Here is a 26,081-nt window from a genome sequence, read left to right on the forward strand (position 1 = left end):
TTTTTTTATTATTTTAAAAAAACATCAATTTCTTTTTTTTTTTTTTTGATAATTTGCTTAACTAAGTATTTTTTGTTGTTGAATATAAGATATGTTGCAGATATATTTTTTATACATTGTTCTGGGATTAAAGAATAAAACTATTCACTCCAGTTGAATAAATGGAGATTGATGGATTTTACTCAGTCTGCATTTGATTTCATCTTTGCAAAGAGAGAACAAGACATCTTACAGTCCTTATTGCATGGTAATCAGCCCATTTCTGATCTGGTTAGAGTTTGTTCCCCTTACTTACAATAATGGAAAGCAGTAAAAAAAAAAAAATACAGACACTTTGATTAAACAGTAATATGTTAGGAGGTTAAAAAAAGGTAATGAAATAGGTGGATGTTAATCTTCAATCAGGACAGTGAACCTAAACATACAGCCAAAGCCTCAATGGAAAGGATTAGGTCTGGAGATTCTCATGTCTTGGAATGGCTGAAATAAATTTCAGACTGATATTCAACTGAAATCTGCTTCAACACTTAAAAGAGTTCAGCTTTGCAGATGTTCTCCATCCAAGAATAATGAGTTTGAGCTATTTTAAAAGGTAAAAAGTGTCAAAGCTTCAGTCTTTGACAACAGTGGTAAAAGTGGTTCAATGATGTATAGGCAGCATGCTGTAATTTTTTTTCATGAACCATTTATTAACCATTTGAAGCCCATTGTTGGAAATATGCAACAAACCCTGCATAATAGACACAGTCAGGATACCATCTGCAATGACCCAGAATCAGTTATTACAAATTCGAACCGAGGAACCTTTGGAAAGCTCTTGTTTGCATTACAACTGGTCCTTAACGGTGTTTGTTATTACGACTGTTTAAAAAAAAAAAGAAAAGAAAAAAAAAAAAATATATATATATATGTATATACACATATATATATATATATATATATATATATATATATATATATATATATATATATATATATATATATATATATATATATATATATATATATATATATATATATATATGTATATATATATATATATATATATATTATTTTTTTTTTTTTACATATGAGACCATTGGACAGACTTGGAAAGGTATAATCACTATGCAAGACACAATGACATTAGATTAAATATTTAGATTAAATACTTAAATAAAAATAATAATATTTAGGAATTAATTACCGGTAAAATATTTTTTTTGTATTGCACTATAAGGTTTTATGAGATACTGATGGCTGTCTATGTACACCCAGATGATGGCGTCAGCATTTTATTTGCATATTACAGGGGAATTACTCTACAGTGTGATGTATTCTATAATATGTTTCTGTATTTGTTCTTCACTTTTGTTCTGTCTAAAGATTTTAATTTATTATACTTTGAATGATATTGTTATCTCTTTCTTTTATTTTACAGTTATGTTTAACAGTATTCATCTATATTTCTTGCTTGATACATTGACATAGTAAACAAAGCATGCTACAAATTACCTTGGTTAAATGTAACCTCAACTTAATCAACATTGTTTTTACCCCCCTGCTTTTCAAATATTTCTCTATCCATTTCTCATGTTCCTTCAACTACCTTAGCGAGTGTGAATGGCCTTATTTATTTCCTATCTTTACCTAATAAGTAAAAAAATATGTATATATAAGAAAAGGGTTTCCCCTCAGTGGAGGAATTTAATTGCAGCAATGGCAAAAACGGGTAGACAAAAGACCTTCCACAGAAGACTAAGTAACATGAAAAGAACAAAACTCTTTTAGTTGCACTATAGAGAACAAAAAGTCAACTTTATGAAAGTAAAAAAAAACATTGAAAAATACCATGAGGTTATTAATAAGAAAATGTTTATTCATGTATAAAAAAGGGAAAATATATATAAAGTAACTGCCAGTTCAACCTGTTTTATTGTAACAATATTGTAAGACTTTTGCGCTCAGGCCTTTATGTGGTTCATTAACACTAAAATTTAGTTGGGATTATATGTATAAGATGCTGAATGAGAACAGGGATGCTAGCTGGAACAAGGTACAGCTTCGTATGAACCTCCATGATGAGCAAGCATAGAGCGACAGTAGAGACAAAAACTCCCCTTGGGAAGAAATCTCTGGCAGAGCCAAACTCAACATGGTGGTCATCTGCCAGGTCGGCTGGGTATGCCTTGTGAAAGCAGACCGACTCCAATGAATTACTTCAATAGGGGCAAGATGGATTGCGAAGATGGTGAAGAAGGGGATGGAGAAGGGTTGAATCAGGATCATCAGAATCAAAGTCTGACATGTGATCCAAATCAGATGTTTGTTGGGTAGCAGGTTGAGCTGTTGATCTGAAGGTATTTTCAGCTTGACTCTAGATGTTGATGGAATTATGAGGAGGTGCGGTTGAACGCTAATTGGCTGCTTATCAGAAGAATGAGCCTCCGATTGCATGAGGGTAAATGATCCAGTTTATTCATTTGAACTTCCACCTAGGCTTCATTTAACTATGGTTACCAAACATCCGCATTTCCCAGGACATATCCGTATTTCACGTCCTGTCCCGAGCGTCCCGGGTTTTTTTTAGAAAGTGAGGAAATGTCCTGATTTTTTAAATTACCTTAAGGACCATTATATTTACAGGCTCTAGGGCACTGCGCACGACGCTGCGTGAGCCGCGTCAGTGCGGGCAGCCCTGTTCTTAATCAGAATATAGATAGCGTGGTTGTCAGTACGCCAACAACATGCAAAAGCGCAAATGTATGTTTACCGATGATTTACAAAAGAGTTTCCCCGCTTTCAGACTGGGTCGAGACACATTGGATGCCTTGTGCACAGTGTGCAAAGCAGGCACATATGTCTCGGTGTCCAATGGAGGTGCAAGGAGTCTGAAAAGCCACCTGGATACCGAAAGTAAAGATAGTCTATTGATATGTTTGTTCGTTTTTGGTACATTTTGAGTTATTTTTGCTACACAAGAGGTATTTTTTGTTAATTAGCTCATTTGTTAATTAATTTTTTCCAATAGCCTACAGAACAGACATTATTTCGTTCATTGCTGAGGCTGAGTATCATCTGTTATTGGGAGTTGAGAGTTATTGTTAACTTTTTTTGTTAAGTGAGGGATGTTTAGATGAGACATTATTTCTTTCATTGTGCTATTCATTCATTACAGGAAATGTTAAGCATTTTTAATAAATACATTTTGAATAAAATTATCGTTTGTTATTGGAGTTATTGCTGTTGACTTTTACTGAAAAGCATTTTTAATAAATCAACTGTAGATATAGACATCTCTCCCAAACCCCCACCCCCCGCTCCAAGGTGTCCTGGTTTTCCGAAAGGAAAATATGGTCACCCTACATTTAACAGAATGATGTCAAAACCTGTGCAACAGACATGATTTTAAAAAGTAACATTTCAAAAGCAGGTAAAAAAAACTATGCAAATAGTCATAATATAAGTGTTCCTTACCATCTATAAGACACATATTAAGTAAATTTGAACAGAGCAAATAAAAAGCTTATTAGATCAAAAGCCTGTGAAACCGTTCTTGGGCCTGTCAGGATCATACATAGAAAACGTATGCTCCTTATTGAAATATGACATCCTTTAATATCAGCTCTACTGCAAGCAAATCTGTAGGGGAAAATGTTTGAGGTTATCGTTTATCACGTAGGCAGCTTATTTTACTCAGCTAACCACGTTTGCTTAGTTTTGCTTTAGATCACCGGTCTGCGAAAGAAAACTAGAACATGATAAAAGAAAAACCACAACAGTTTCTGGACTCATCCTAACCTGCATCTCTTTCTGAGTTATTTTAAATTTCTTTCTGTCTAATTTTGATGTCCACAAATGCGACACTGACTCTTTCACTAAAAGAAAAGGACATGATTTCAAAGAATTGTTTGTTTCTATTTCAAAAATAAAGTAAAAAGAGCAAAAATAACCAGTGAGTATTTGAGTCTATGCAATTGTACATCTAATGATGGGAAGTACAAAAAAGTAAAAGGAACTAGATATCTGTAATTTCTTTGAAAGTGGTTTTCACAGTGGCAGTCTTAAAATCATTTACCTAACTTCATAAAATTAAAGCAAGAACATATAAAAAATATACGTTAGCATTTATGTGGCTCTGAAAGCATCTTGAGATACGATCAACGTAAATGTAAAGATATGTGCTTTTGATATTCATGAAGGACTTAGAATTTTAATGGCTCTCAAATCGTGACTCTAAAAATATATAAATAAAAAAATTCTGCAAAGTATGGCAAGCTAGTTTATTCAAAAATATCAAGAACAATTTAAAAATCTATTCAACGTCTTGAAAATCCAAACAAAGCATTTTAAACTTCTAGAGTGTCCTTGTCTCATCAAAAATAACAATAATAACAAATCAAACATCCTGAATGTTTTTCTTTCACTGACAAAAGAAAACCTCACTTTATTTCTAATAATGTGTAATTTGCTTTCAGCCCCAGATGAGTACATGTTCTCCATTTACAGTTGACATGATAGCTAATGGAAGAATAATTGTTTTAGGAGAATTTGCCATTTTAAATGTAAACATTTAGCCATGAAATGTTAAAAATAATCCAAAAACATTTTACGATTTAGAGGTGTCTACAATGCCTCAACAACCCAAGATACTATAGGCAGTGTACTGAAATCTGGCAACTTCTAAAACAAACCCTTTGCAGTTTTTAAGATACACCCCTGGATCATCTTTCATGTTTGTACATCCAGTCAGCCCTCAGCTTCCTTTCCCAGGATTTTATTACTCAAATAAATGCACCCGTCCCTCTATAAACTGCAGGTTTTCTGCCTCAGAAGAAGTGATGTAGTCCCAGAGCATCACAAAACCACAAATACTTTGAACCAAGTGAAGTTTTTTTTTTTTTTTTCAAGACTTCACTTCGGTCTGTTACTCCCTTCTATACTTCAGTATCTAATACCACCAAAACGTTCCGTGGGTCAGTCAGTTGAGCATTTGCAAGTAATTTGAATGCATTGCATTAGTTATCGGATCAACAGAACAAAACAATTAATATTTGTTTCTGTTTTACTAAAGCTAATTAAACTGCTCTACGTTTGTTGCAAACATGTGAGCAATTATCTTAGTGTTTAAACAAAGAAGAATGTGACAGAGAGAGGGACAAATTGCTTCTATCTGGACACTATAGTTGGACTAGAAAAGGGGTATTGGAGAACTGAACTGAGATTTTTTTACCCCAAAAAGTGGGTTAATTTTCCACAGTTTGGAGCAGATAGCGATAGCAAAAAGGTGCTATAGTGAGTAATAAAGATGCTTTTCATGAAGGGGTTGACTTATCCTAGGTGCAGCTGTCCAACCCCAATACATCTCTGATACATTTAAGTTTACCTTTGGTCATGTGCTAAATTAAATTCCAAGTTATATTCATTATCCATGTGTTATTATGTAAGGTTGTAATTTAGAGCTGAGATGATTGATCGGATTAATGAGGATTAATCAATAGGTTAAAAGTTAGGGGGGGCGCAATGCCATTGCAGGGGAGGCGCGGGAAGCGGTATGGATGAATGAAGAAAAAAAAACTACAAAAAAAAAAAAAAAAAAACAGTGCTTGCTTGACTGAGCATAATGGACAGTTGTGACACTGCAACGCAGATTTGAGAAGATCTGCAGCAACAAGCAGGCTCACTACAGCCACTGAAAAGTTGGGAGGATTAAAGTACAAAGAAAAAACTCTCAGGGAGCTGTTAAATGTTTTCACTCCATTTTGCACAGATTCTTTTTTAATGTATTGATGATAGCAAAGTTAAATATTGTTACAAATTAAAAAAAAAATAAATATGTTTAAAATAACACAGACAACAAAAAATCCTCTTCTAATCTACAGTATAGAACTATGAAAAAATACAGTTACACAAAAGTGTTCCACTGTAAAGATGGTGTGTAGTAGAAGTGTGAAATAAACTTCAGTGGAGTTTAAAAAAAAATATGTGTATAGGTTTATTATATCTGGTTGAACGATGTGTGTGCCCAGTTTATTTTTTGTTTTTTGGGTTGGGGCGTGGAAATTTTATTGTAATCCAAAGGGGGGCCCAGAAGAAAATCTTTGGGAACCACTGCTCTAAAGCATGCTATTTGTTGGGGGACAACCAAAACAAGGCAATAATTAAGTCAGAAATAAACAAACAGATACATAAGTATATATATATATATATATATATATATATATATATATATATATATATATATATATATATATATATATATATATATATATATATATATATATATATATATATATATACATACATGTTTTGTGTTTAACATAACCTTCTTTGTAAATGTGTTCTATCCAGAACTCATGTAGTGTCATAGATTTAGATATTTAGATTTGCCTTGTTTGAATTCTTTAAAAAATCTCCTATGATACACCATTTTCTATCTGATATTTAAATAATACATACATAAATTATAATAAAAAATAAATATATCAACAAATGTAGGATTCTTTGTTTGTATATTTCTCAATAATGGGGAAAAAAGTCAGAATTCTGACTTTTTTCTTAGAATTCTGACTTTAATCTCAGAATTCTGACTTTTTTTCTCTGAATTCTGACTTTAATCTCAGAATTCTGACCATCCCTATTTGTAAGGGGGATGCAAGTGATCAGAAATGGTAACTTGATTTTGCGGTAAAGCGTCTTGCCATACCTTCAAACATTCGATATGCGTGACTTCGTGACGTCGCCGCAAAGAATGAATGAGGTGGACATCTAACCGTAGAGTGGAGTCAAACAGCCACCAGGATGCAGCTGTGAGGAAGAGCTTTTAAATAAAAAATAAAATCTAAATCATTTAATCAGATTGGACTTATATTAATCATTTTATCGGACAAAGATGGCACGTGGAGAAGGCGCCGAGCAGTACAACGCAACTTTACTAACGTCGACAATCAAACCTATGAAGACAGAAATCAAAGCGATCAAGGTAGGCTTTTCACACTACATGTATATATAGATATACATATATTCTGTCTAAGGTGAATTTGGACAGCATGTCAACATATGTTTCATCTAAATGCGTAAAAAAGGCGCCGTGGTTGTTAATGTCATGCGGTGTCCTTCTCTGCCCTCGGGATTTGAATTTCACCCTGATCCCCCCACCTGTTCTACTGCTGGACCTATTTGCAGCAAATGTGTTTAAAGAAACATCTACTTTTATTTAAAAAAAAAAAGGCTTCAAGCAGTTCCCATGGTCGGTGAGGCGCAGAACATAGTCCTCTCTGTTAAAAGCAGGTCGATTTGAATAAAATGGTAAAAAAAAAAACACGCTTTCGAAAGTGCTACTAATATATATATATATATATATATATATATATATATATATATATATATATATATATATATATATATATATATATATATATAAAGATCTTTAATGCATTCTTATTTAGTACGCAGGTGAGTTAAGGTAAGGATTTCATTTGCAGGACTTGCAAAGGCTTTTTTTAATGCTTTGTTCAAATTTGGCCAAATGACCAGAGGCGTAGCTAGAAAATGTTTCTAAGGGAGGCCAGGCAATAACCCAATGCACACTGAAGGGTGGCCGAAAGCAGATCGGCACCAGAATCTTAGAGTCAATCTATACTGATCCACCAGGAAAATGAAAAACCACAACATCCATATTTTCTTAATAAAGACAAACTATACTTTCCTACAACCTTTGCTAAGAAATAGTCACATATATTTAAACACCCATCTAGATAAAAGGTATAGTTGATAAAACTCTTTCAGGTTTGAGTTCTGGGCTGAACATATTTTCCATTGTCATTACTTACCTAAATTTAACAATAATCATCCTGCATAAAATTGATATTTACAAGTACTAATATCTACAAAAATAGTTTATTACAAAGTTTTTATTAGAATAGTTATTTATCTATGATTAAACTGAAGACTGACTTGCATTTTCCGTACTTATCATCTTTAATGTTAATATATTTCTGTGCATAATTAACCACAGTGTTTTTGTTATTGAATAATTGTTATTCTGTGAAAAATGAAAATGATTTGAATATTGATAGTATTACTGCTGCCATTTTAGGGGTGGCCAATGATTGGGTAAGGGTGGCCATGGTCAACCCTGGCCCCCCATCTAGCTTTGCCCCTGCTAATGACACAACAGTAGGAAACAAAGTCGATTTCATGCTGGGTTTCTTTGCTTCATTTAACTGCAGCCTAATAAAATATCTCTGAACAAAGAATTTAGTTAAAAAGCACACAAAAAAGGCTGCATAAAAAGTCTTTTTATTCTCCGAATGCATATAAATGCTACGGAGACCCAATCTTTTATGAGTTTTAAGCTTTACCACATTTTTGCTGCACCCAATTTTTTTGTGCTCTATCCCAGATCTAATCGGACACGTAAGACTTGACTTCAAAGAGAAAAATTGTTCTGAGTGACTTAAATGAATTATTTAAACAATACGTGAAACAACCAGACATTTAGATCATTAAGAGTTGAATGGATGGGGCTGTTCTTTAGACTCAGTGTAAAAAAGCTTGGTTATTTATAATTAAATGTTTTGCCTTATAAGACTGTTAACCAATCGCTTCCTGAGATTTTCCACTCTTTTTCTTTAGAACTTGACATGGTTTCTGGCGCATGTATTTTAATTTTACACATTTAAAGTATCAGTAGTTTTCCTCTCTTTAGATTCCTTAAGATGGTTAGTCTCAGATAATTAGAATGCAGCACTCAGGCTAGTCTGTAGAAAAATGTCACATAACCTGCAACATCCTATTTCAGGAGCCAATGGCTGAGCTCGGCTGATGCATGATGTAGGCCGAGTATGAACTAGAGTAACCTCAGCTCTGACTCATTCATTTCTGCATTAGTGAAAGAGAGAGTAGTGACTGAGTGTGCGTGAAGCAGAGTGTGAGGATTTTAAAAAAAGAGATCCCTTCATGAATCCTTAGGGAGTTTTTACAAATCAGAAGCAAAAATCGTTCCAAGGTCACGTCGGCTCTGTTATACATCTGATGTTTCTCTTCCAGCCAAAGGAACAGCGGAAGAGCGGGCTGACGGTGTGGAACAAACTGTGCTATGCTTTCGGGGGAGCCCCTTACCAGATAACAGGCAGCGCTCTGGGCTTCTTCCTCCAGATCTACCTGCTTGATGTGGCTCAGGTGATTAGCATGTGCCTCCTTAAAAAAAGGAGAAGTTGTACAAAATCACATCATAAAACAATTAGAAGATTATAAAATATTGCTCCTGTTTTTGCAACCAGTTATCTCAGCCAGATTATCAGTGTTTTTATTTTCAGTAGCAGCACACACTGACCTTGGTGGATGTGTTTTACTCACTCTTCCTTGGCACCAATATCATTGCAGCTGGATCCTTTCTATGCCTCCATCATTTTGTTTGTGGGTCGGGCTTGGGATGCTGTCACAGACCCCACTGTGGGGTTCCTGGTGAGCCGAAGCAGATGGACTGGCATCGGCCGCATGATGCCCTGGTAGGTTAAACCAGTCATTTGTTCATCCATTAATTTGGCCTTTTCTATATTTATCTAAAGATCCATCCCCTCTATCCATTTAGCTTTGCATACATCCAGCTGTCAGTACATCCTAACATGTTTCTTTCCTTGCATCCATCCATATGGAAAGGATTAGGGCCACTTAAAATTTTTTTTAAAAAGTTAACAGATTTTTAGATTTTATTTCAGTATAATATGAGAAACTTTTTTTTTCTCAGAATTCTGACTTTAATCTCAGAATTCCGAATTTGATCTTAAAATTCTGACTTTGGTCTCAGAATTCTGACTTTAATCTCAGAATTCTGATTTTTCTCAGAATTCTGACTTTAATCTCAGAATTTCGGTTTTGATCTCAGAATTCTGACTTTGATCTGAGAATACTGACTTCTTTTTTTCTCAGAATTCTGACTTTAATCTCAGAATTCCGACTTTGATCTGAGAATACTGACTTCTTTTTTTCCCTCAGAATTGTGACTTTAATCTCAGAATTGTGACTTTGATCTCAGAATTGTGACTTTAATCTCAGAATTGTGACTTTGATCTCAGAATTGTGACTTTGATCTCAGAATTGTGACTGTGATCTCAGAATTGTGACTTTGATCTCAGAATTCTGACTTTAATCTCAGAATTCTGACTTTGATCTCAGAATTGTGACTTTGATCTCAGAATTGTGACTTTGATCTCAGAATTCTGACTTTGATCTCAGAATTGTGACTTTGATCTCAGAATTGTGACTTTGATCTCAGAATTCTGACTTTGATCTCAGAATTGTGACTTTGATCTCAGAATTGTGACTTTGATCTCAGAATTTTGACTTTAATCTCAGAATTGTGACTTTGATCTCAGAATTGTGACTTTGATCTCAGAATTGTGACTTTGATCTCAGAATTCCGACTTTGATCTCAGAATTCCGACTTTGATCTCAGAATTGTGACTTTTCTCAGAACTCTGATTTTTTTCTCAGAATTCTGACTTTTTTCCCATATTAAACTGAAAAAAAAAAAAAAAATTTGTTAACTTATTTTTTAATTTTTTCAGTGGCCGTCTTCTGTACATCCACTTTGTCCATCCTCCATAAATTTTTGGTGTTGTACGAAAGCCGAGTTAAACGTCAGCTTTTGTACAACACCAAAACTTCCCCTGGAAACATTTAGATCTCTAGAAATTAAGTCTGGAAAAATTTTAAATCTGGTCATGAAGAATGAGAAGCTGAGCTGCAAAGGTTTCTGAGTGGATGGAGAAAGAGGGGTGGCAGAAAAAGCCCATTTTCTTCAGTAACCATGGCAGCAAGGCTGAAGGCGCTAAAAGGAAAGAAGGGGCTGATCGTTGGAAAGATGCAGTCTGATATTATTTTTAAACTCTAGCTGCTTTATTAATAAACACCACAGAAATGTGGGGTGACTTAAAACGTCCTAATAGCTCGATGAGGAATAATGAGGACCGGATCTAGAAGCGTCTTCTGCTGAAAGTCTGATCTTTATTACACCCTGCATATAAACCTTTAAAAAGACTGAGACTGAGGTAACAGAAGTTCAAGCTGTAAAATTTACATGTATGCTCCTCTTTATAGCATGTAATCATCACAGCGGCTTTATTTAAATGTCTGAGCTTCATCAGGGAGTTGGTTTGTTCACCACAGCTACAACAATATTTGAGTCAGTAACGATATTTAAAGCGGAGCCTGAATATGCAGCAGAAGCTGATGCAATGACTGATTTCTCATACACGGCAGCCAGCAGGTCTTTAAAAAGCAAGGACTGCAGAAGTAGGTGGGAAAGAGGAAGTTCCCCGGCGTCTGCTGTGATTGGTCCCACCCACAACACACCATCTGATCCAGCCAATTAGAGAAGGCTAAACCATGAGCGCCACATGTGGGTTTCCTGATAATGAAGGGGAGTTTAGAGAAGCACCGTTTTTAAAGCCATGTGGGGTCAAACAATTTTTAAAAAAACGTTTATTTTAAAAACTTTTTTTAAATGCAACACATTTATAATTTATTCATGCTTATTTTGTTTTGATAAAAAAAAAAACTATCAGAGTTTTAGAAGGATCTTAAGCAGTTTGAGGTTATTTCCTGTATCACTTGCCTCCTGATAGCTTTAGGGCAGATGTGTCATTTAGTGACACTAGAATGGCTTAAATATTATTACACGAGGCAGAGTTGCAGTTTTACCAGCTGCAGGCCTCTTATCCAACAAAGAAACATTCTTCTGTGTTTATAGATACGTCAAAGAGGGAAGAAAATGTTTAATTTACAGTACATGAAAGCTTGAAGACAAAGAATAACTGCAACTAATATTTGTGAGAGCCAGGTTCTCTTGTTTGTTAGTTAAGTATATTATTTACCTCCAAACAGTTCAGCTGTCAACCTTTCATGAATCTCAGACACATAAAAGCTAAAAAAAAAAAACAACACTTTCAATGCCTTGCTGAACTTTATTTAACCTTTAATTTATTAAGCTTTTTCTGCAAAGGGGAAGTTGAAGATTTTCACAGCCCCATTTATCATGATGCTATAAATACAATAAGTGACAAGACAGTAAATGAGTTTGTTTTACACTCTCCAATTTTGACATCCTATGAAGAAGTGGACTGTGGAAACATAGAGTTAAAGAAAGCTGTTAACTGTTTCCCAGAAGTCAGGTCAGAGAACTTGAAACCATAGCTGACTCGGCCTAGCAGGAGACTTCTTTGTATGGGAGAAAATAACACTCAACCTGAACACACCCTGCTCACAAAGAAGCACCAGCATTATGTTGCAGAGTGAGAAGATGGCGGTCAATAGAGGGTGATCCTGAAAAATAAAAAAAATCACACAAAAGACCTCAAACATGGGCAGAAGGTGAACTTCTAGGACCTGTGAAGCATGAGGTGGCCGTTACAAGGCAGTGGGGTCAGAGTCCCCTCATCACCTCATGCTGCCCTGCCTCAACCCTTCCTCCAGGGACCGGCGCTGACCAGGAAGGATTAGAGGGATTATTCACAAAGCACAAAGAGAAGAAAAGCAGTGACTGTAAATCTGACTGGGATAAAAAAACAAGTGGATAATTAATTAAACACAGTCGTAATGGATGGATACTGTATTTTTGATTTTCCTTGGTGTATTTAAAAAAAGTAAATGTGCAATTTTCTTCATAATCCCTCATGTATTTACAAATTGAAACTTTTTAAAAAGTATCAAGTCCTTGATGTGTTTCACTCATTTCTGTGCAGGATCCTTTGCTCGACTCCCTTTGCTGTACTCACCTACATCCTGATCTGGTATGTGCCTTCGTTTGAGGAAGGAAAGGTCATCTGGTACCTGGTGTTTTACTGCCTCTTTCAGTCAATGCAGACGGTTAGTTGGTACCTCATCAGTTACTTCTTCTTCCTCTCTCCGTCACACTTCTTTAGCTAATGGCTTTTTTCTGACTGCAGTGCTTCCATGTGCCATATTCAGCCCTCACCATGTTTATCAGCAACGACCAGAAAGAGCGAGACTCGGCCACCGCCTACCGTATGTTACACACTCCACTTGATTCATTTATGTATATATGTATATTTTTTATTAATTTTTTTTGTCAAATGTGCTGATTTTGCAAACTTTGGGGACCTTTAGGTATGACGGTTGAGGTGCTGGGCACAGTGCTGGGAACGGCAATCCAGGGACAGATAGTAGGCGGAGTCTCCACTTGTCCCACTGAGCCTGAAGACCACAACAGCACCAACACCACCTTAAACACCACCATAGTTTCACTGGAAGATTCAGTAAGTGTCTCAGACTTTTGATCCATTTTTTTTCCTTCAGTTTCATAAGAATTATTGATATGTTGTGTTGGACCAAAACGAGGTAACAGAAATGTAGAAAAAAAAAAAATAATTTCTCAACTAATAGAAATCTGAAACTTTTTTTTGCATTTGTTTTCAGCCCCCTGTAGTCTAGGAAAAAAAATGTGATTCTATAACACACTGTTACTGCACGGTGTTGGCAGCATGAAGCTATGGAAATTCTTTAGAGCTGCCGTGGGACTGAAGATGCAGAGGTGTCATAAAAATTAGAATATCATGAAAAAGGTTATTTTTCAACAGTGTTTCCATTCAAAAAGTGAAACTTGTAAGATTTATTCATTAACAAGGACTAATATATAAGTGTTTATTTAAATTTTGACAATTATATTAGAATATTGTTTAATATAATTTGTCAAAAGTCAACCCTAACCATCACTAGCTGTGTTTGCATTATAAACATTCTGCTCATTTCAAAAATACATATTTTTGCTATTGCTATATTTCCATAAAAACATAACAAAAAAACGTTAAAATTGCAGGTGAATATATTTGTTCAGGTCATAACTCCAGAAAACAACATGGCAGTGGTGGATGTAAAGAGATCTATCCATATTTCAGCCATGCTCTAGGGCTCTTCTGCCTCATTGTCATAAACTAAAAGTTAAAAAAATATTCAGTCTCCTTATGAATCCTTCAGCTACTTCCACTCTTCCTCTTTGTCTTTTAACAAGGCATTAAGTTCTTGTTTGATCATTTGAAATATGATGTTAAAAAAAAGTGTTTCCATTGCATTTTTTGGAAATATAATAATTTCGATGGAACCCGAAAAACAAATCCCATAGAAGCATAAAAATTTTATCTAAAACTGTGAGCTTTTTTTCTTTTTAAAAATGCAGTATTTCAATTTAGAAAATTAAAGGAATAGTAGACCCAAAACATGATTAGCCTTCATTTTCTACTCACCCCCATGTTGAACAACACTCTGGAGTACTTTTTTGATATCTCAAATGCATCTGGAGATCTGGGAGGCTTCTTGCTGTCTGCTGACATTCAAATAGTGGAGGTCTATGGCGCCCGAGGCAGAAAGGTCCATAAAAGTCCACAAAAAACGTGTCAATATTCCTCCATACTGCTCGTCCAATGTATTCCAAGTGTCCTGAGTGGGTAGCATCCAGAATTTACTCGAAACGAAGTCATTTAGAATGTTTTTAGAGCATAAACAGTAGTGTATAGGATTTCCTAAAAGCGCGTTCACGAGTCTACGGAAACCGCGGCAGACCAAACCAGATGAAAGTGCGCATTCAGCGTCTGCTCTGCCGATAATGCAAGCATAGAAGAAGAAATGTGCTGTTTACCTGTGCAAAGAAAGATACAACGGAAGAAAAATGTCTGAGGACTTCAGTGTTGAGGAAGAGCATGAGTTCTTTGCCGAGCCGAATGCGCACTTTCATCTGGTTTGGTCTGCCGCGGTTTCCGTAGCGTCGTGAACTCGCAGGCGCGCGCTTTTAGGAAATCCTATACACTACTGTTTATGCTCAAAAAACATTCTAAATGACTTCGTTTCGAGTAAATTATGGACGCTACCCACTCAGGACACTTGGAATACATTGGACGAGCAGTATGGAGGAATATTGACACGTTTTTTGTGGACTTTTATGGACCTTTCTGCCTCGGGCACCATAGACCTCCATTATTTGAATGTCAGCAGACAGCAAGAAGCCTCCCAGATCTCCAGATGCATTTGAGATATCAAAAAAGTACTCCAGAGTGTTGTTCAGCATGGGGGTAGGTAGAAAATGAAGGCTAATCATGTTTTGGGTGTACTATTCCTTTAATTTATGTAATTGCAACTTAATTTTTTTGCGTAATTTTATGGTTAATGGAAAGTTAATGCTAACCTGACTCCGCCAGATGGATTTGCTCCGCATATCCATCTGGAAACCTTCCGTAGAAGTAATTTTGGGAAGAGGCGAAAATACTGGTTAGCTGATTGGCCTAGGTTGGTGATAGACGGGCCAAATGAACCGATCAGATCAACGAAGCATATGACGTGCTAACAGCCAGGCTACTCTTGCCAAAACCAGTCGGGAGAAGAGCAAAAACATCTTTTCCTCTGAGAAAAGCCTCCAGAGCAGTGTTTTGCTCTTCTTTCAGTGAAGACATACTCTGTAATTCCGATAAAACTTGCTCGATAGCCACGCTAACGCTAGTTTCATCGGCTGAAGCCGCCATGTTCTTTAGACTGAACTGTCGCGCTTCTCGTTGCGTCACACCTCAATCCGCCTCAAAGCCAACGCTGATCGGACGTTCGTTTGGTGAACGGCTCCTAATTTTCTTTAACGGAGAGTCTCCAGACTAATTAGCGAGTGAAACCTTGAAAGCTTGCGAGATCAGGATGGTCTCACGAGGATAAATTAATGCAGCTACTGACTACTTTGCATAGGATGTCAAGCAACATGGAGTCTTTACCTCTCCTCCCTTCTTCCAGATGATATTGGGCCTTTGATTTCCTAAAAAAAGCTAAAATATACTTTAATCAGAGAACATAACTTTGGACCACTCAGCAGCAGTCCAATCCTTTTAGTCTTTAGCCAAAGTGAGATGCTTCTGTCTCTTGCTCAAATGGCCTAACACAATGAATGCAACCCCTGAAACTCATGTCCTGCATACATCTGTGCACGATGATCACTTGAACGGTGCCTGGGCCATCTTTGTCATCGCCACAACAAATGGCATGATGCAAGGCTAGCTCTTGCAAAGCAATCTGGAATATATCTGCTCATCTAGTGACCATGGATGATCACTACTTTTCAAGGTGCATTTGTGAACTTTGGAGTCCACTAATTTTTCATCCACTGGCCCAATATAGTGAATAGGGCGGATATTCAGACACAGCCTTCACTGGAAAAAATTGAAATCGAAAGTAATTTTTTCTTAAAATACGTGCATTTTGCCAATGGAACAAGACAATTTACACCTAAAATAAGAAAACACAATTGCATTGTCTTATTTCAAGTGCATATTCTCTAATTATCTTAAGAGTAAAAATACTCATTCCATTGGCAAACTATCTCATTTACCTACTTAGAATAAGGATAAATACACTTAATTTAAGAAGTTTTTACTTATTTCTATATCGTTTTTGCAGACTGTGTGTAACAAATTAATATACAAGTTTGACTTTTTGAATAGAAATACAGAAGTAAATCAACTTTCTCATGATATACTACATGTGTAGCTCCTGTATGTTTGGAGATGATGTCCTTCCATTACCACTAAGCTCTAGCGGTTTTAAAAAGAGTGGTTAGAATGACTTTCTTTTTCTTCTCCAGCAGTGGTTAAAGGAATTGAGAAATGGGCCGACTGAAGTCACATCATAAATGTTTGCGAGTGTTAAGACGATCAGCCTGAGTCCTCTCCTTGTTTCCCTTCCTTTAGAAACGAGCGTACTTGCTAGCTTCAGGAGTCATCTGCATCATCTACGTCTTTTGTGCAGCAGTCCTATTTTTTGGTGTGAAGGAGCAAAAAGGTAAACAACCGTTCAATTGTTTGTGTTTTGACAACCTTTTTTGTTTTAAGCCTTTAGTTTTCAGACAGTCAGTATTTGAGATCCTTTCTCTGAACTGTGCTGTAAAGCATGGGTAACCTTTAGCTCTGAATGTGAAACACAGACACTGTTTAACTTTAAGGATCATCCTCTTCAGTTAACAATCTTTGGGACTGTTGATTAGTTTTCCTTGTTCTTATATTCCTGTTGTCTTCTAGGGAGCGGTCGGAAAACATCAGCTCCGCCGCTCACCTTCCGCCAAGGCCTTTGGGTGATTGTAAGTCATGGACCCTACGTCAAACTGGTCATTGGCTTCCTCTTCACATCTCTGGCCTTCATGGTAAAAATTATCTGTAAAATCTGCTCAGTTACAATGCCTGCTAAAGAAATCTGATGCTAGTTTTATAATCAACCCTGCTGACTTTTTCCTTATGATGTCTTTTAACTTGAAAAGCTGCTGGAAGGAAACTTTGCCCTTTTCATCACTCACGCTCTGGGCCACAGGGAGGACTTCCAGAATATCTTGCTGGTCATCATGGTGAGGGTTTCTTATTTTCCACTCAAGGCTCCTTCCTGTAAAGGCCTTTAGAGAACACCATTACTGTCTGAAATATGATCCTGGCCTCAGACCATTTTCACAATTACTACTGTGGGCTGAACGACTACAGTTTGCGTTATCAGCCTTAGCTAGAAATAAATGCAGAGATGGCATTAAGAGGAGCCTCTGTTGCTAAGCAACCCTTCTCACTATTAGCTTATTAAGTTTCTGCAGGGCTACTTTTCTGGTAGAGGAGGAAAAGGAAATCTTTTCCTTCAAAGTTTGCATTGCCATCCAATTTGTTGGGATATATATATATATATATATATATATATATATATATATATATATATATATATATATATATATATATATATATATATATATTAGGGGTGGAACGGTTCACAAAATCCACGGTTCAGTTCGATTCACGGTTTCGTGGTCACGGTTTTCGGTTCGATTCGGTATATGTTGATTGTTACACCGAAATCCCATAAAAATTTATGAAATTAATGAAAAAATCCCCCCAAAAATAATGGATTGTAATTATGTTTAATGATCCGCGGAAACCCTGGATCATTTCCGTATGTTTTGCTGCTTTGAATTTAATCATCTCGCGCATGCTCTCTACCATCTCCAAGGGAGCGGAGGGGAGCCACAGTGGGGGCTGTAGGCTTTGCTTTGAGCAGCCGGTCTTGAGCGCAGGGGGGCGGAGCGGGGGTTGCTGACGGAGTATGAGGGATTTCGGGGTTAGCATGACATGTTGTTGTTAGCATAAACAAAACATGTTGCACAATGCTTGCACACTGTTGCACTTTTATCCACAACTTTCTTTCCACCGTCATCGTTGGTCACTCAAAATGCAAAGCGCTCCCATACAGCAGCCCTATAAAGTGCTGCTGGCGCGTCTTCCAACTCCTGTTCTTTCCCACTTGCCATTCCGACACAATTCTCCACAACAACTGATTTTTTTCCCTGCTACACCCGGCTAAGCTTCTTCTTCTTCTTGTTTACTACTGGTGGTTGGCTTTGGTCGCAGTACCGCCACCTTCTGCTCTGGAGTGTAAACGCTTCCCCTATGAGAAAAGGAGCAGCGCATGTACCGAACGAAACAGAATCGAACCGAGACAGTCGAACCGAACGGTTCGGACGGTTTTCATAAATCGTCCCATCCCTAATATATATAAACCATCTATGTGGTGGCTGTTTTTTATACATGACACTCAGTAGTAGTGCTTCCCTGGGGTAAAACAGTTTGTCCAGAATGTGTGGGGTCTGCAGAGATGTCAGCTGCCCTTTTGTGTTTCTCCATAAAATAAAAAGTAGACATATTCTTAAGCCTGTTTATTTCTTAACCTAAGTGGATTGTTTAAAAAATAAATCTGGGCACAGTTTTAGATTAGAAAGGAAAACCGAGGAGGCTAAAATGAAGATCACATTGAGGTGTCTAAAGTGTCTAATGACCGGATGTTCTGAATATTTCATGTTACCATTAGAAATGCAGTGTGATTATTTTATTTAACTTCAGTAGTTGGAGACAATTGGCACTATAAAAGCTCATTTTTAACCTGAAAACATTTTGCATCCATTGATTTATTCAATTTTTCCTATTGTTCACCAGATTCTAAAAAAATTTTTGTTTTTACAAGTTGACTAAGGAGTCTATTAGGTTTATCTTTTCTACTCAACTTTAACTTTAAACTTTTTTCACAATTTACATCCAAACCTTCATATAACTTTTTGAACTTGTCTAAGCTTTCTAATGATAACCACCTTTTCTCTTATCACAGTCCAATTACTAAAAGTCTACAGATTTGAAGTGATCTTTAAAATCTTTTGTCAGAAGTGTATGTTCTTAATTCTCTCCTCTATTTGATTTTTTATTATTAGTTTTTAATTTTATTATTATTTTTTAATTTATTAAATAAATATATAAAAAAATAAGATTATTACTATATATAAAAATTAAATAGATAAAAAAATAATAAAATAAACACATTTAAAAACTAAAAATAATTACAAAATTTTTAAAAAAGGCTCTCTATAATTGTTTCCTTTATCTACGCAGTGGCTGTAATTTTATATTTTATTAATCTAATTAATGTATCATAGTATGTTTAAAAAAAATTGAACTTGGTGCTTCTGCATCTCTGGGATTGGATTCTTACAAATCTATCTTTGCCGTTATTGCAGTTGTTTGATGATGGCACATACTGAGCATTATGTGTTTACCATATTTCTTTAGCTGTCAGGAACTTTAACAATCCCGTGGTGGCAGTGGTTCCTGACTCGGTTTGGGAAGAAGACGGCGACTTACTGCGGCATCTTGGTCTGTATTTTATTTTTTCATCTGTGAAATAAAATCCCCTCCTCAGGATAATAACTTATTTCTATCTGTTCCTCCAGTGGGCGGTACCCTTCATGATCCTGATAGTCTCCGTCCAGAGCCATCTGATCATTTCCTATCTGGTCTCGGTGGCGGCGGGTGTGAGCGTGGCGGCGGCATTCCTCCTACCTTGGTGAGAAGCCAGAATATCCGCTGCAACTTTTCCTTGTTTTTTCTGTTTTATCAGGAGTTAACTGTTGTTTGTCTTTCAGGTCAATGCTTCCAGATGTTGTGGATGACTTCAAAGTTCAAAATCCAGACATCCACGGTCATGAAGCGCTCTTCTATTCTTTCTATGTGTTCTTCATCAAGTTTGCCTCTGGCTTGTCTTTGGGCATTTCAACTCTCAGTTTAAAGTAAGTTTATTTATTCGTTATATTATTGTGTCTCCTGTATTATCATTAAATAAATTACTGTTTTCAGAGACTGTAACAACTTGCATAGACATTCATACCACATATGTTTTTAATTGAGCACACATCATCACAGTATTGAAACTAATAGATTTTTGTAGATTAACATATTACAGATTAACATAGAGTGGAGCTTAGTTCTAAAGTTGGATGAAAATAAGACATTTGCGTAGTTAAAGGAGACGGACACAAGTTTTACTCCTCCAGGCCAGCAGGTGGCGCACACACCTACTGTCCACCAATGCAAATGCTAACATTTTGTTCGCAATTTCAAGCAAAGTTGAATGGGTTAAACTTTAAAGGCCGCAACCTTGAAGGATCCAATCTATCTGGTGTGGGTCCTTGAAAGTCTGGAAAATTAAGGAGGCCGAAAGAGTTTGGCTATGGATTCAAACAGGTCCAGCCTTCTCCGCTCCTGCTCTGTCGTCTAATAACCATTACAGTTGACACACAAAATAGGCAAAGAATGAATGCAGAACTTCTCATTTCTGTTCTTGGTGCTACTTCATTGTTGAGGAATATCAGATTTATAGTCCCAACACTGCAGATATATCAGAATCTCTGCTTAAATGACAGCCAAACCCAATTTGAACAGGGGACCGATAAAAACCTTTCAATAAACCAAACATTACCTGCCACATATGTGTCTCAGTAATCATTTAAATCAACAATTTTACAAGGAACTATACACATACTTGTATTAAACTGCACATAGAATATTCATCACTGTTCGGCGACGTTTACCTTTTTCCTCTGAGCACGGAGCAGCCAGCGTGCTTGGACTCGCAATGAATCACGGGATACCCTAGGCTACATAGGATACACTGAACCTGTCCTTCAAAATGGGCAAAACGGAAGGTGCATTTGTTGGCTGCATAAAGAGGAGTCTTCCAATCCGAAAAGACCTCGGCGCCGTGCTATGATGTAACCGGCCGACGATTCTGGCCTTTGGAGGACGCAGCCGCTGAATTCAAACTCGGCAAAAGCTCACCTGTGGTTGGGATCGGTGGACATTAAACCCTAACCCGACCACATAGGAATTCCTGTGGATGTATTGATAAAAGAAAAAGAAATTTATGTACGGCTTTGATAAAAAAAAAAAAAAAGAAAAAAAAAAAGGCTGTAGCTATTACCTTTAAACTGGATAAATCTAGAAAAGTGACTTGTTTGTTTTAAGGCAATTTGAGTTGTAAATTTAATTATTACCTATTGCTGAAAGTACAGCTGCAAGTCTTTTGGGGTATCCAAGTTTGAGTGTTAAAGTCTGGGCCATTCTATTCCATATGTATGCTTAAATATAAAATATGATATATAAAATATGTTTTTCAGCGGTTGCTGTATGTGTAAGATTGTCCTCTTCTTAGGCCCCGTCCACACGAAGTCAAAACGAACACGAAACGCTGATATTTTCCAAAACGTTTGCCGTAAAGACGGAGACGTAAAATAAATGTGAGCGTCCACACGAATGCATGAAAACGCTGCAAAATGTATGCCAGGCCTGTAAGTGGCGCTGTGGTGCCAAAGCAAAAATAGGCGACGAAATGTTGGGCATGTGCACTAATATTTATACATGGTTGCCCTGCGGGTCCATTTTCGTGGTTAAGTCAAATTCAGGTGCTGAACTATGTCGTCGATATTGCTCTGTTCTTCCTGGAGATATTCCAGAAGAAGAAGATTCTGTTGTAAGCCCGACAGCAGGGTGAGTAGCATTAGCAGCAACGGCGCCATTGTTGTTGTGATGTGTCGCGCATGCGTGTTTAGAGGCGACGCTATGACGCATGCGTGTAAAAAAAAATATGCGGTTAGAGCGTAAAGATGGAAACGCGAAAACAGCGTTTCAGAATCTTCCCACTCTGAAGGCTGAATAAAAAAAAGATCGTTTACAGACCCCCGAAACGCCGGCTTCGTGTGGATGAGAGGCTGGTTTGGTGAAAAATTTGTGCGTTTAGGCCAGGGTTCGTCTTCGTGTGGACGGGGCCTTAAAGGGGTGAAATTACACCTTAATGTCATTATCCCCCAGGGTTGCCCTGCATTTTGCTCAGTTCACTTTCCTATAGACTCTGCCCAGCTTCCCAGTTTCTGTTTCAAAATTGCATTGCCAAAGCATGATGCTCCAACCTCCATGTTTCAGAGCAGCATTGATGTTTTCAGAGTGATTTTTTTTGGCCTAAAAAAACCTAATTTAGGTCTCATCTGACTGGAGGGCTAACCCTAACCCTACCCCATCTTTTTCCAATTATCTCCAACAAAACATGAGGAAAGAAATTAAACCGAGTCTCTTGCGGTTTACTGTTTACCACTTTTCCATAAAGGCCTTTTTTTTTTTTTTTTTTTTTTTTTTTTTTTTAAGGTTGTGACTGATCACTGCTATATTAACTAACCCTACTTCAAACTCCTCCATAACTTTCTCCTCTGACCTATTTTCTGTGTTTCCTGTTCAGGTGGATATATACATGAATTTACGAGCCTCGATTTACAAACCAAATGACTCCCGAAGGCTGTTTGCTTTAGATTTTATTTCAAAGCAGCAGCTTAAAAATAAACAAATATGCTTTTGAATAGCATGCTTTAGTTTTCTTTCACTTCACAGTTGTGCACTACTCTGGGTTGGTTTGTCACATAAATCCCTTCAAACATGCTGAGTTTGTTAGCTGTAACAAATGCTAAAATGTGAAAAGGTACGAATACTTCTGCAGGACTCTACAACTCGACTCCTATGGAAGCAAATCGTTACCATATTTAAAATGAAAAAGCATTTTCAGGAATCCTTTTTCATTTTAAGAATGTGGCTGCATTGTTTGGCTCATAAATGAAATTAGTAATCAATCATCCTGTTTGCATTTTCATTTTCTTCTTTAACACCGCTCATTTTACTTAATTAAAATGAAAAAGAAAAAGACAGTTGAGATTTATTTTTCAAAATGTACCCCAGCAAATACATACCAAAATTCAATTTAAATTGTAAAAATTTGAAAGCATTTCTGGAAATGCCTTTTCATTTTAAGAATGTGGCAGCATTGTTTGGCTCATAAATGAAATTGGTAATCAATCATCATATTTGCATTTTTATTTTATTTGTCAACACTGCTCATCCTTTTACTTAATTAAGAAGCAATGTCCGCTGTATTTTCTCTTTGATTATGGCATAAATTGTGCAGTCTTAAAGAAGAAAATAAAAATGCTAATAGGATGATTGATTACTAATTTCATTTATGAGCCAAACAATGCAGCCACATTAAAATGAAAAAGCATTTCCAGAAATGCCTTTTCATTTTCAAATTTTACATTTCAAATTGAATTTTGGTATGTATTTGCTGTGGTACATTTTGAAAAATAAATCTCAAATGTCTTTTTAATTTTAAGTAAAAGGATGAGCGGTGTTGAAGAAGAAAATGCAAACAGGATGATTGATTACTAATTTCATTTATGAGTCAAACAATGCAGCCACATTTAAATATGGTAACGATTTGCTTCCATATACTCCAGCCGTCATGCGCTCATATAATCCTTGATGAAGTTGAAGTGAACTCACAATAGCTCAACTTTTTCACCTTTTTGCTGCATATTTTTGTAGATTTGCTGGGTATGTAACCGGCGGCTGTGTCCAGCCTGAGGCAGTCAGTTTAACCCTGAAGGTCCTGGTCTCTCCTGTGCCCATCGTCCTCATTATCATCGGACTTTTAGTGATCTGGACCTACCCCATCGACGAGGAAAGGAGGCAAGGCAACCGCAAACTCCTGGAGGATTTGTTGTAAGTGAGGAATAATGTCATGTAACACCATAAAAATGTATTTTAGCAGTTTTTTTTTTTTTTTTTTTTACCTTTTTCTGCATATTTTGTGTCTGACTTCTGCTTAATTTTCTGCCTCCTAACAGGGACTCGGAATCAGAATCGTCAGAATTGGGAAGCAGCGTGTAGCAACTGCTTTGGACGCCTGTCAGGACTGATAAACACCAGACCAACACAGCTGCCTTTTCACCAGCATTAACCTGCTTTGCACCACAACTTAAGTAGGTTTGGGGTGCCCTCTAGTGGCCACAGTATTTAGTTTTACATTTTCCAGAGTTCAACTACAGTGAAACGTTTGTATAAGAACCCAAAAGAACATTGTTTCATCACCATGGAGCCAAACTGTCAGAAAAGCCTTTATTTTTTCTCATTCATTGTTAAATGAAGAAATGTTTTTCCAAACATATGTTGTTTACTAAGATGTTCCACTAGTTTCTTTTTTTGTTGTTCCAATTGAAACCAAAATCCACCTTGTTTCCCGTTCTCACTCCTGCTTCCTGTTCTCACTCCTATTTCCCATTCTCACTCCACTTCCTTCTTCGTCTCCTTTACCTCCCTAAATCTTTGGCTGACAGATCTTATCTGTTTATTTGTTGTTGTTTTTTATTATTGTTATTTAACTTTGACTTCATGGAGACAGCAATGTGATGTTACTTTTGAAGTTAGCTGTTTCTTTGGATTTATCTGTTGTTCACAGGGTTTGTAAACACTCCATTTGTGATTTTTCAAGATCACCTCCTGTTTTTTTATAATTCAATGTTCTGAAGAAGACATGTTTTTCTACCAAATGAAGTACAATCTGTAGTTAGGCTCAGTCACTTGCAGTTGTCGTGAGATTTTATCTTAATTGAAGGTTTTTTTTGTATCTGATGATGCAAAAAGTGACATTTTGAATTCTTTGCAATGAAGTTTTGATCGTTTTTAGTTCGATGTGTCAACAAGGTCAGCACCAGTATAAGAGGTCAAGTTCTCATAAACTAAGAAGGCGAGAGGCATTATTTAAATATTTATTTAAATGTATTGTCTAAGAGATTATCCTTTGCTCCTAAAAATGTATTTTTTTTGTTATTTATCAACAACGGAGTGGACAGCGGCAATACTGTCAGCCAATGATCTTTAATTCTAATGAGCAACTCATTTCTGCGAAGGTTTAAGTCATGAGTTACAAGCTGCTTTTTCAAGAATGTGATCAACCTAAATGCTACTGGTAGGATTCTTAGAATTTTGAAAGGTACATTACATGTTCTACTGAGTTTGTTGGTGTTTTTGTACAAGCACATTATGAAGGATCACATGATCTAATCAGTTGTGTATGCATACGTGTGGCTGTGTGTATATATTGTAAATATAAGAAATGTGAGCAATACTGAAATTGTTGAAAGGAAATCTGAATGTAAAGTTTGAAATCACTGAATAAAATTTGTTCAAACTGATCAAGTTCCACGTTCTTCAAAGCCACAAAGACATGATTCATCCACCTAAACTGATAGCTTGGCAAAGGAGAACCTCAATCAGAGATGCACAGTCAAGGTGGGAGAATCTTTTGACAAGATCAGTTTTGCCTCTGTGAAGAAGTAGTGCAAAAATGTAAGATTCTGCCACAAGCAAGGTATTTCTGCCATCAGAAAAAAACCTACTGGAGGCTACAAAATACTTAGAATTTGGGCAAAGGCTCCTCAGCAGGGCAAGAGCATCCAGGCCTAAATAAAGCGAGTCATATTCGTGCTTTAGAGTGGTTGTTTAAAACCAGACAGTGGTGTCAAAAGTACACACATTTGTTACTTAAGTAGAAGTATAGATGCTGCAGTTTAAAAAACACTCTGATAAAAGTTGAAGTATGAACTTGACCTCTTTATTCAAGTAAAAGTGAAAAAGTATGTGCTCCAAAAACTACTTAAAGTATGAAAGTATAAAGTAAAAAAAAAAAAAGCCAGATGCCACTATATGAATGGAAAGCTCAATTTTTCGACTATTTAGAAAAATTCTTCCAAGTATGAGGGAGGTCTTGTTTGTCTCCGTGTCCATCTCCCGATACGACATTTCAACATCTTTTTCTGAATCCAACATGGTAGCATGGCGTAGACAATTCATGTTTGCAGTTTGAAGAACACCTGCTTGTTTCTGATG

The 26,081-nt window shown here is 36.5% G+C and overlaps 1 protein-coding gene across 1 annotated transcript; it reads left to right on the plus strand.

The window, feature by feature from the left end:
- Positions 1-6,722: 6,722 nt before the first annotated feature.
- LOC119784291 (sodium-dependent lysophosphatidylcholine symporter 1-B-like) lies at positions 6,723-25,387 on the plus strand. Its single transcript, XM_038286268.1, has 14 exons — positions 6,723-6,961; positions 9,031-9,162; positions 9,367-9,491; positions 12,726-12,849; positions 12,930-13,008; positions 13,111-13,259; positions 16,719-16,809; positions 17,046-17,167; positions 17,282-17,365; positions 19,611-19,694; positions 19,772-19,884; positions 19,964-20,107; positions 23,739-23,915; positions 24,041-25,387. Exons 1-14 carry the CDS (start codon positions 6,872-6,874, stop codon positions 24,081-24,083), a joined length of 1,557 nt encoding a protein of 518 aa, XP_038142196.1. The 5' UTR covers positions 6,723-6,871; the 3' UTR covers positions 24,084-25,387.
- Positions 25,388-26,081: the final 694 nt, after the last annotated feature.

This window comes from Cyprinodon tularosa, unplaced genomic scaffold, assembly GCF_016077235.1.
Source record: "Cyprinodon tularosa strain WSP-4 unplaced genomic scaffold, ASM1607723v1 ctg222, whole genome shotgun sequence".
NCBI lineage: Eukaryota > Metazoa > Chordata > Actinopteri > Cyprinodontiformes > Cyprinodontidae > Cyprinodon > Cyprinodon tularosa.

Bases quoted from the DNA above. Each gene is read 5' to 3' on its own strand.
- LOC119784291 (XM_038286268.1), top strand. From the start codon at position 6,872: ATGGCACGTGGAGAAGGCGCCGAGCAGTACAACGCAACTTTACTAACG. The intron at 9,163-9,366 runs GTGATTAGCATG...ATATCATTGCAG, and splicing joins ACCTGCTTGATGTGGCTCAG to CTGGATCCTTTCTATGCCTC. The intron at 9,492-12,725 runs GTAGGTTAAACC...ATTTCTGTGCAG, and splicing joins ATCGGCCGCATGATGCCCTG to GATCCTTTGCTCGACTCCCT.